Raw genomic sequence first — 12704 nt, forward strand, 5'->3', positions numbered from 1 at the left:
TCTGTTTTCCAGTATTTGCCTTCTAGCTTAGCAGAAACAAATTTGAACGGCATTTCCATTCTACTTGATTTGATGATAAGTTTATTGGGTGGATGGATGGATCCATGAATATAAATGACTAGACTGTAGAGTGCATGATTGGAAACTTGAAGAGAGTAGACTGTATAGTTATAGACATTGATGTGATAATAAGTAATCATTATTGAGATTGATATGACAGTAAGTATATTGAGGGATTGATATGTCAGTATTAATGGAACAGATTAGCATGATGGATTATTTTGATTAATGGAATGCACAATCAATAACTATTTTGAAATTTTGATATAATCAAAGATTATTGTAACTAATCTTTAGACATTCAAGGACCAAAATGGTTATTATCTTTTTTGTAACTCTTAAGTAAGGTACTCGTATTTGCTGGGGTGAGTGGTATGCACTTCAGACATATTTTTTAAGATTCCACGAAACTTGTAAAATTGTTTGAGATATAGGAAAAATGTGTCAAACCAAAAAAAATGTGACTCATGGTGTTTTCTTTGTGGTGTGCTTTATATACTTCCATTGGCATGTGAAATCTTTTCCAATGGTGATATTAGATGTATACAAAGATCATATCTAAGTTTGAGATTTCATTATTTAATTGTAAAATAAATATTGCAATTTGACAAAATACGATTTGAGACCTCTTTGGTGCAACAAGGTCTTGATCTAGTCTTTAGAGAAGATGTGGGTACCATGAAAACAAGTGATTGGACTTAGATCTAAAGAAAGGTTTAGGAGCACTCTATTGGATTAATTCTTGCTTCCAAGATTAAGCACAATAACAATAAGATTATGTTTGGATGGAGTGTTTTTTGAAGTGTTATATGATCATTTATTATATTATTTCAGTTTAAGTTTGTGTACTATGTGGTTTCGTATTCTAGTCATCCTTTTGTTTGACATGAGACTGTATGGACTTGAAAGAGTCGTTAATTTTTGATGTCGTTGTTGCAGGGAGTTGATGGTACGCGATTCGATTTCATGCTAACGACCGAGTCATTCGCCAGATATAGACCCGTTTGGTACTCACAAACGTCGATCGTTAATGGTGTTCGTTTGTTAGATTGATTAGGGTTGTATTTACTGTGTTGTTGTTGATTCACATGGATTGACTGAGTTAGATTTTATGTCCTACAATTTTTACATAATTTTCCCTTTTTTAAATAATATATACGAGCAATTGACAAAAGATTAGAGTTGGTACCAACTTAGTTGGACGCTTTTTGATGTCATTAATTTTGCTTTTTTAATTCATCAACAAAAGAATTTTTTTTTTTTTGAGAGAAAAAAAAAAAAAAATTTATTATATTATTCATTCAGTTTTTTGGAATCTCAAATATATGTCAAAATATAAACTTTAGCATTATAAATTTCTTCCTACAAAATTCTCCATTCAAACATACTTTAAGAGATAAAGTATACATGTTCCCATTGTTTATGTTTACCGTGTGAGATTTTTCTCAATTTCATCTTTTTCTTTTGATAATGTGTTACTGTTTCTTTAACCTTTTTTTTTGGACCAAAACTGTTTCTTGAACCTTCATAATATGTGGAAGGGAAAATATCATGATGCAATGTAACCAATTAAATGTAATTATATTGCATTGTTCAAGTTTTATAATATGCTAAAGAGATGTTTTCATGTGATCTTTATTGCATTTGCTGAAAGAATATGTTATGGTACTTTCATGTGAGTAGTTACAAAGTTCAAGTATTTAATATGTAAAGTTTTCTCCATTTTTGTTAGATGAAGCTCCAACAGCCTTGGTTAGATTCATTGGGCAGAAACAGTATAAACGTTGTGTCAGTGGTATGTATATATTACTTTAGTCAGGCTTAATTTCTTTCTCATTTATTTAAAAGTTAAATACATTTTGATCCCCATAAAATTGCGACCGTTCATGTTTATAGTTTATATAATCTGTTCATTCATTTTAGTTTCTATATCTAACAAAACTACATGTTTTTAATCCTTTTGTAAGGACTAAAAACACAGTTTTTTTGTTTGTTTTGTTTTACATAGATTGAAGAAATACATGTAGTCATAGTGAATAATTTTCAATCATTGTTGATTTTCTCTCACCTTCGATTAATTTGTTACTTATTTAATTATGGGAGTAAGTCATTAGATTTTTTTTTTTTTTTTAACTAATTAGAATATTTTTTTTGAAGGAGTCATTGATTAGAATATGTTGATTATATCAAGACGTTTTGCAGAACAAAAAAACATTCTCCCCATTATGGTAGCCATATTTCAACCTTAATTTGTTGCTTAATCCAAATATATCACCAAAGATGTTTTGGAGCCAAACGAGACAACAAAGTTGGGTTAGGCACACCAAGAACAAAATATGGTTCACTGTCAAAATAGTAAATGCCAAAATAAGTTGAATAAACAAAAAATTAACTTGAAACTAATCAACTTTCTCCCATTAAAAATTGGGATAAGACTAAAAATCTAGTGTTGTGTACTTAGCCCGTGTTTCCGTTTTTCAATATTTTCCTTCAAGCTTTGTAGAAAATAATTTTAACGGTGTTTTAAGATTCATTAAGCTTCAGATCTTCGAGGGAAGACAATGGCCTATTCTCGCTGCCTTTATAAAGGAGGTTGGGTAAAGTTAGGGCAAGGATGGAATGAATTTACACTAGAGAACAATTTAGAAGAAGGTGATATATGTGTTTTTAAACTACTTAAAACTAGAGAGGAATTTTTGCAAGTTACTTTGTTTCGTGTAAAAGAGGATGAATCTATTAGAAGGTTAATTCACTTAGTTAGAAAGTTAGTTTGAAGTTATTAGTTAGTTAACTTGTGAATTATGTAAGAACTTAACTAGCTTACTTGTGGGTTAAGTAACCATTCTTTGTTGTGGAGTTTGTTACATCCCTTGATGTATATATACTATAGTATCACTTGTAAATATTATGAGATTCATTACTATCAAATAAAGTCTTTTTTCAATTGACCAATTCTCTCTATTTCTTCTCAAACCCTAAAAACCACAAACAAGTTTTGCACTCTTCTTTTAAGTTGTCCTTGAGCATCTAGGAAGTCTCTTGGAGTTGTTCTTGAGCATAAATATTTAGGTAGTGTCTTAGAGAAGGAAGTCTTAAGTAGGTGTGCTTAAGCATTGAAGTCTCTTGCAGTTGTGCTTGAGCATTGAGAAGTCTCTTGAAAGTGTGCTTGAGCATTTTGTAATCCATAGTGATTATAGTGAAATCCCTTGGAAGTGCAAGAGGATTGGAGTACTCCTGAATTGTGGGAGGAACTAGTATAAAATTGTTTTGTCTCTGTTTTCTCTTTTTTGTCTCTTTATCTTTGTGTTCAGACTATGTATTAGAATCTTATACCTCAAATTCTAATCAAGTCTTAACACTAAGAAAAAGAAACCACAAAAAGCCAACACAATTCAACCCCACTTTTTGTGTTTTTCTCACCTTCATAAGACACCAAAAGAAGCATGGTCGGGAGTTAAGCCAATGCATGGTTCAACATCTTAGGGTGTTTGGCTCATTGTGTTTAAGACACATTCCTGATCAAATGAGAAGAAAATTAGATGATAAGTCTCAATCTATGATTTTTGTTGGATATCACTTAACTGGTGCTTACAAGATCTATGATCCAAAGAATAAGAAGGCAATGTTCAACAAAGATGTTAAGTTTGATGAATCGAGAAGCTGACACTGTAAAGGCAAGACATCATGTAAAACTGACAATCAGTTATGTTTGTCAGAATCTGAATCAGATTAGCATGAACTTGAAGAACAAGTAGAGAATATTGAAGTTACAGAGGAAGGAGGTGTAAACAAGCCAGCAAGGAACATTCAACAACCTCAAAGGTTGAATGACTATGTGAGATTCCCTGATACATCTATAGGTGATGATGGTGATGGAACTCAGTTAACAATGTTTGTTAAAACTAAGCCAGTTACAATCGAGCAAGTATTTAAGCAAAAACACTAGAAAGAAGCAATGCTTGATGAACTGAAATCAATAGAGAATAATGAACTTGGAGGTTATTTCATTTACCTCATAATAAGAAGTGTATTAATGTCAAGTGGTTCTTTAAGACTAAGTTAAAGCTAGATGGTCAGATAGAAAAGTATAAGGCTTGGGGTGTTCGTGGTGTGGTTCGGCTCGGTTATGAGGCAAAAAGTGAACCGATACAAAAAATAAAAAATGTGCGGTTCGGTTGGTGCTAAAAAAAATCCGATCCAATTTAACGCGGTTTAAATAGGGGTAGCACTTAGGTGACATAGAGAATTGGTGACATTGACCAACCACAATGTCACAAGTGACTTTTTTTTTTCCCTCTCTTTTACAAGGATTATGACATTGTGATTAGCCAATGCCACCAATGTCACCAAATTCTATGTCATCCAAGTGTTATCCATGATATAGGATGGAATGGATAGCATCCCGTTCCATTCCATTCCTTTTTTAGAAAACCAAACAATAAAACTACGTTCTATCCCACTCCATTTTATTCCATTACCTCTTTTAAAAAACTAAAATGAGAAATTAAAATACATAATATCTCTCATATGTTCCTCTTTTTCAGTATTCGAAAATAGGAAATAGCGTGAAGACCCATTTTAATTCTCATAATTTTTTTATGGTACAATTTAGCATTGGAAAAATAAAATTGAAATTAGTGACTCACATTTTCATATTTGGGACAAATTAGTCCCATATTCATTATAGTATAATTTGTCTCAAGTATTAAAATGTTATGGACTAATTTGAATTTTATTTTTGTTAGAACTAAATTTAGCTTTTAGAAAAATTATGAGGGATTAAAATGGATATTCACTCTAAAAAACATAGTAAATGTCATTTCTCAAAACAATTTTCCAATTCTATTTTAACATCTTTTTGTCCTTCAAATTTTCAAAACTCAAAACTAATTTCGAAAACAAAAATTAAATATGCCTTTAGCAAAGAAGACTTGAGTTTTACATATGAAAATATATGAATGATTTTACAAAATTATTCAAATAATCAATACTTTGTTGTATAAGTGAAGTAAGTGTTAGTGTGTTACACTATGTTAACATTTGATCTACCATTAAATCCCTAAGCTCTGCCATTAGACTAAGTATGATATAACATTTCTTATTGATATAATGGTAAAAACACTTTTGCGAATATGCAAACCTATTTTGTCACGAGATGAGTGTTAAGAACACTCTATTTTTAATACTCACTTTATTGTTGAGTAAAATTTATATAAGTTTTTACCACTTTACATATGACCATTTTTTAAAGTGTGAGACTCATATTGATTTCATCGTGTAAAAAAGTAAATGTTAAATAGAATGTAAAAAAAAAAAGAATTTTCTATCGTTTCTCATAATTTATTTAGGCATTATAGACATAGACAAAAATCAAAATCAAGCATTAGCAAAAGACGAGGTATATTAAAATAAGGAATTTAATTAACACATTTAGATTTAGTGTACAATATATCAGATATACGTCGATTAATGAATATAAAAATTTGAGTTGTTATATTTATTAATTAACATGATAAACATGTTTCTTAAAAAAAAAAAAACAATAATATATCATTTGATACATGTGTAAAATAATTAGATATCAGCGAATTATATTAACCGAGCTTTAAATAAAATAAAATATGGTTTTGTACAAAAATATAAAAAAATATAAAACATGGTGGACCCCTAAAAAAGTATGGTGGACCCCTCAAAATAAAAATATGGTGGACTCGAGGTGACTCAACCGAGTGTGATAGACTCATGAACTTAAAATTAGGTCAAGTTGAGATTGTTTTTTTTTTTTTTGTTTGTTTAATTTAAGGTTTAAGTTTTTTTGTTTGACTAAAAAGCTGAATAGGGTTTGAGGAGAAGGTGAAGAAGAACCCAACACCTTAGATCTGAGTAATTCTTCCAAAGTTTTCAACTTTCAATCAAAGCCTTCGAAGATTATGCTTTGAATCTCTTCAATTTCTCTCACAATGCCTCCTCGTCCTTCTTTTCACAAGCTCATTCTCCCTTCATCCCTTCAAACTAGACAATTGGTAACGTTTTTCTCTTTTTACTCATTGCTTTTTTTTGAATTGGGTTTTTGTTTCATGTTTTTTATTGGATTTTATTGATGTTATGATTGTTGCAAAAAAAGGGTTTTTAGGGTTTTGATTAATTTTTTAGGGTTTGTGGCAGTCTAATTGATAAACCCTGATATCTCTTTTGATAAAGTTTTTTATTTTTTTTAGGTTTTGTTTTAAACCCATGATTTTGATCACTAAGTTTGGATTTTCTGTTATGATTATTGATAAAGGGTAGTGTTTTTTGTTTGATCAGTCGTTGAAAAGTGTTCAAATTTGTTTGATTCAGTGTTATTTAGGTTTTGTGATTTTTCTGGAAAGTGTTGAAATTTTGATCACCTATGTTACTGAGTTGATTGTAGTCCTAAAATTGAATTGGGTTGGTTGGGTTGTTTATGTCTTGTGGCATTCTTTGAATGAGAAATTCTTGTGGCATTAAAATCAAATTTGCTATCATATCGATTATTTGATAAAATTTATGGTCCTGGATGTTTTCCTTAAAATCATTAATATATGTGGTTCAGTATATTAGAATTGGTCTCTTATTTTCTTTTATTGAGAACTAGAAATGTCACTTGTTTTAAGTGAAAGAGAAGAACTATATGACACAGTGAACAGATTTTTATGCTTCATGTTTCTCCAAAGCACGGATACCCCTCGGATTAGGTGTGTCTCGGTGTCCGACACGTCACATACAATTACACTGAATTATGTGATTTTCTCAAATTATTAGCTGTGTCGGCGTGTCCGTATCCGTGCTTCATAATTTAATAATGTTTCTATGCAGTTTTACTTCTATTTTCTTTTATGTATTTGCTAGCCACAAAATATGTGAACAAAATCTACTTGAGACTATCATATTGGAAATTTATCTATGTAGAAAATTCTTTAGTGTAGTTACAAATTCTTGCACTTATTAAGTATGAACTTTGGATTGTTATTGCTGGTAGCAATTTGGAAATGTGTCATTTTTTAATGAATCTCCATTTTCAGCATGGTAGTTAATATCACATATTGACTTATTGAAATCATACAATTTTAAGATGTTTTGTGATCTCTGCAATTTAGATCCCACGCCTAATTGCAGATGGTTTTTGCCTGCAAAAATCGCAAAAAGTGTGTGGCCGTGTGTTAATTTCAGGCCGAGTACATGACCCGGTTAAAAACAACACACCTTTAAATGAAAAACCTCTTCTATTAAGTATGAAAAGTTGGATTGCTATTGCTGGTAGCCATTTGAAAATGAGTAGTTTTTTAATGAATCTCCATTTTTAGCATGGTAGTTAATATCATATATTGAATCATTCAAATCATACAATTTTATTAGCATGGTAGTCAATATCATATATTGAACCATTGAAATCATACAATTTTAAGATGTTTTGCGATCTCTGAGATCTCACACGTGTGACCAAGAACTCTCAAACTTCCTTGGTCTTTGCTCGTTGGGAGTGCACCATTGGGGCCCATAATATTCTTGTTATGATTCATTGTTTATGATTTCATTTTGTCTTTTTGATTCATATCAAATCTTGAGTTTAAAATCTTCAGTCTTTTATTATGAGCATCACTAATATTTGGATGATCAATATTATTTTCAACTGCAGAGGATTCCAGATAATTTTCTTAGGAAATATGGGGCCCAGCTTTCGACTATTGCAACCCTCACTGTTCCTGATGGCACTGTCTGGCGTCTAGGATTGAAAAAGGTTGACAACCGAATTTGGTTTGTCGATGGCTGGCAAGATTTTGTTCAACGTTACGCCATTGGCATTGGATACTTTCTAGTATTCACTTATGAAGGAAATTCAAATTTCATTGTTCATATCTTTAATATGAGTACTGCTGAGTTAAACTATCAATCAGCCATGAGAAGCCGTACTGAAGGGCCTTGCTATGCAAATTATCATCCTATTTTTGAAGACATTGAAGATATCGACTCCTTTGAATTCCTGGATTCATCACCTTCAAACCTTACTCCTGGTGCATTGCAAGACAAGGTTTTTAGTGGATCTTTGGATCAACTGACACCAGCGAAGAATCATACTCCATCATTGCAGAATTTGTTTAATGGGGGGTCTAAACTCAACCACGTTAACTGGGGAGATATCGGTGGTACTCTTTCTTCAAAGAGTGCCATTCAGTCAACCAGAGATATAGGTGTTCAGTTCAATGCTAATGAGTTTAAAAAGTCCACTGAAGGATTGAAATTGCGCTATCCTAACGAGGAAGGGGTTAATAATACTGATACTAAGAAAACATCAAGAAAGAAGCGGAAATCAGATCCAAGTAAGCTCTTTTAAATAATTTTTCTTTTTATTGTACTACGTAGCACTGACATTTTAGATAAAAGGCGTGCCCAAGTGTTTGACACACATCAATGTCCAACTCCGCCGCTACACTGACTCGTGTGGTTACATTCAAATATTTCACTCTTTGAAATTATGACTGATGTTGACGTCTCCGTGTCTTGTCTTCCTGTGTCGGTGCTTCATGGCTATTATCTGGTAATATAAAAAATTAATTTTGTCATCAATATAATTTGTGTAACTGTAGGTGCACAGGAAGCCACTGCTGAAAATGACGAGGAGGCAGAGCGGTATCGATTCTATGAAAGTGCGTCTGCAAGAAAAAGAACTGTGACAGCAGAAGAAAGAGAAAGGGCAATTAATGAGTCGAAGACATTTGAACCAACTAATCCATTCTGTCGAGTTGTCCTGCGACCCTCCTATTTATATAGGGGATGTATAATGGTGAGATATTGAATTCAATTTTTTTGATATTTATCTTTAGTCTTCTTAGACATTTCGTGTTGCATACTCAGCTTATGTTTCTGTTTTCCAGTATTTGCCTTCCTGCTTTGCAGAAAAGAATTTGAACGGTGTTTCAGGATTCATTAAGCTTCAGATCTCCGATGGGAGACAGTGGCCTGTTCGCTGCCTTTATAAAGGAGGCCGGGCAAAGTTAAGCCAAGGATGGTATGAGTTTACATTAGAGAACAATTTAGGGGAAGGCGATATCTGTGTTTTCGAGCTGCTTAGAACCAGAGAGGTAGTCCTGCAAGTTACTTTGTTTCGTGTAAAAGAGGACGACTCAGGGTTATTCAACCCTTCTACACTGCCGAGCCAAAATGTGAGCCATGCAAAAATGTTGAATCCTCACTTGCAGCACCGTGTTAGCTCAACCAAATCAGCTAAAAATTAGCAGGGAGAGATAACTCCAGATAGACAATTACAAAACTGTGTCGATTAGCTCTTATTTCTGAGTGATCCTGGTACTCTGGTTTATTCAGTTTGGAACTTTGATACTTTTTATGTCCATAGGCGTTTGAACTTAGTTATGGTAGTTTTGAATCTTTTAATATGGATATTTTGTTTTGACTTGGATTGTATATAGACTGTGCAATCTATTCAATCATAAACTGAGTCAAAACGCTTGTCCTAGTGCCGTATCTTGGGATTAACTTGTTTTTTGTTTTGGTTTTGGTTTTGAAGTTTGTAGCTTCATCTGCATGAATATAATGACTCAGTTACGGTGTGTTTTTTATGTGATTGCTGATGACGAGTTTTTATACATTTTCCTTTGAAATATATCTATTTATGACGCTGTTTGTTTGAAATTGTGATATATATGATATGGATATAATACATAGGGGTGTGCAAAGTTAAAACCAAACCAAAACCAAAACCAAATATTGGTTTTGGTTTTGTTCCTGAAACCACTTCACTAAAAACCGGTTTTTAAGTATAACCAGTTTGGATATGGTTCAAAACCGGTTCAGAACCGGTTTGTCAGAAAAATCAGTTTTTTGAACTAAACCAGTTTTTTTTATTCAAAATCCAGTTTTTTGAAATATAAGCACATGAATTATGTAGCTAATAGCCACATTGTAAGAATTAAAGCAATTTTGTAATCTGTGAATAGATAGTAATATGCCTTGTATAAGTTGCAGCAATTACCTAAATTTTATTGTTATTATATTATGTTAAGATACCATTATGCAGAATAGAAAAACAAGATTTCCAATTAAACTAACTATCTCTGTTTGAACATAAAATTCCAAACTACACTGTTGAAATATAACTAGGATAAAAACCGGTTTGGATAACCACTTCACTAACCAAATTCATTCAATCACACAACAAAAAGTGAAATCAATCAACCCTAAGAAGAAAAAGAATCCCCACATGTTAATTTAACATTTGAAGCATTTATTCATAGGTGCATTTCATGAATTGTGATTCGATTAAAAATAAAAAGTAAAATAGAAGGAAGAATTGGAAAGGAACGAAAATGGAAGAATGAAAGCGAAACGAACCGGCAGCGGCGGAGAAAGAGGGGGCGGAGAAAGAGGGGGCGGAATTAGGGTTGCCAATTTGGGGGAATTAGGGTTGCGAATTTGGGGATTAGGTTTAGAATTTTCAGATTTGGAAATTGGAAAAGAGAAAGAAAATGGAAATCTGAAATGGTTAAAATCTGGATCCGAATTTTAGCCGGTTTGGATATCCAACCCGTTTAAAATGGGTTGGTTGGTAACTCATTTACAAAAAATCCAGATATTTTAAAGTGGACTGGATGTGGTTATGGGTTTGGGCCTAAAACTGGTTGATATGCACACCCCTAATAATACATGATTGCTATAATCATTGGTTTCATATATCCTACTCCAGCCGTTCCTGAATATAAGCAAATTTGACTTTTTAGGTGTATTCAATTAATGATGTTTGTGGTTCATATTATGGATCACATACATCATTAATTGAATGAATCTAAAAAGTTAATTTGCTTATAAGTAGTAAGGGGGGGAGTATATGTTATACAAGGGGAGTATATGTTATACAATTCTTGAAAAAGGTCCAATATGTGATATCTTGTTGTCACAAATAAGAAACTTTTCATTTTGGGATCCAAGTGCAGGATGATGGGGGGTTTTCACACTGAAAAAATGTTATTTTGGAAATGGAACATTCTCTTCTGACACAAAAGGTTGTTGCAATTTACGTTTTCCGAATAAAACTTATTTTACATTATAATGCAAATATAGGAAATACAAGAAAAGTTTCGTGAACTGTAATGTTTTGGCATGAAATGTTTTATTAAAAATAAGAATGTTCTTCTGGATTTCAATGCACTTGTTTATATGATTGATGATTTATGCTGTAACAAATATGATAAAGGGATCCCTTTTAGATAGTGGTTCTGTCTTTGATAGAATGTAAGCTTGTAACCTTCAGGAGGGTTGTCTTTGATATTACAAGCTGAGCAGTTTCTATGGAATTTGTGTGGAAGAGTTTCAGCTTCGAGCAGTTGTACTTTTTATTCTAATGTTCTACATATGAACCGTCCAATAATATAGGGGTAATAACAAAAAGAATAAATTGTTATGAATGTCAAACTCTTGTCCATGTTGGTGGCTTGATTATTGTGGTTTAATTTTAGTTAAACTTACTTAGTTAGGTTGTAGTTAGCCAAAAGATACTTGCAATTTATATTTAGGTTTAAATATGTCATTGGTTACTGCACTTTCACCAAGTTTTTGGCTCTGGTCCTTCTGTTGAGTTAAGTTAAAAAAAAAAAAACGGTATACCATGTGGATCAATCATTCCACGCCACGTGGGACACTAAAAGACAACTATATTCCAACTTTTTTATTATTATTTCATTTATTATTTTTTGACTTAAGGCCATGCACTTTCAACATTTTTTTTTATATTAGTCTCTGCACTTTGGTCTTAATGAGTATCATCGACAAAATCACTTTAATGAATACTCTCTTCATCAACAACATCGATTCCGGTTAGATCGTATTCATTCCTTAGACTGATGATATCATAGTGGAATTGGGTGGCTTTAGCGAGATTGACCTCTTTTATTTATGCACTCATGATATCACGAAATTTCTGTCTTTGATAAATTATCTACGATGTTCTTGTTTTGCGGGTGACTGATTTTGCTTATGTTTTCTATATTTCATTGCCAACTTGTGATTGAGGCTTGAAAGTCTATGCTGAAATGTTTCTTGTTTGAAATAATCTACCATAATTTGTAGTATGATGCTTCAAGCACTCTTTTGTCAGTTTCCCGTCATTTCTAGCAACCAATGTCGTTCAGATTTTTATTGAGAAGAAGAGGTCCAAGATGGAAAAGAGATAGAGGTTTGGTTGTACTCCCTCGGTCCTAAATTAAGAAAATTAAAAATAAGAATTTGGAGTATAGTTTTTTGTGTTTTCTTTGAAAAAAGTTTTATAGGAAGATGTAAAAACAATTTTCATTGGCCATTGGTTATGGAAAAAATCAAAGAGAGAGAAAATTGAATGTAATTTGCATTTAATTTTATGAGAATAAACAAAAAAAATCTTGGAAAAGATAAAAGTTTGTCTTTTTTGCTTATATTTTGGGACAAAGAAAATGTGTTTTTTTTGCTTATATTATGGGACGGAGGGAGTATGTGGTAAAGTATAGATGTTCTCCTATTTAATTTTAATCAATCTTAGCCGTTCATTAAATTTAATGGTATTTTGTTTGTGGTCCACCGGTGAGGGACTTAATTGATCCCTCACCCTAAAATCCACCGTTTTATGCGGTTTAGATTAT

At 32.2% G+C, this 12704-nt stretch overlaps 1 protein-coding gene across 1 annotated transcript; it reads left to right on the forward strand.

The window, feature by feature from the left end:
• The first annotated feature begins 5806 nt into the window (after positions 1-5806).
• LOC25482673 (B3 domain-containing transcription factor VRN1) lies at positions 5807-9685 on the forward strand. The gene is made up of 4 exons (XM_013611264.3): positions 5807-6083; positions 7718-8399; positions 8667-8863; positions 8955-9685. The coding sequence occupies exons 1-4, from the start codon at positions 6021-6023 to the stop codon at positions 9312-9314; spliced, it is 1302 nt and encodes a 433-aa protein (XP_013466718.1). The 5' UTR covers positions 5807-6020; the 3' UTR covers positions 9315-9685.
• Positions 9686-12704: the final 3019 nt, after the last annotated feature.

Source organism: Medicago truncatula, chromosome 1 (genome assembly GCF_003473485.1).
Source record: "Medicago truncatula cultivar Jemalong A17 chromosome 1, MtrunA17r5.0-ANR, whole genome shotgun sequence".
NCBI lineage: Eukaryota > Viridiplantae > Streptophyta > Magnoliopsida > Fabales > Fabaceae > Medicago > Medicago truncatula.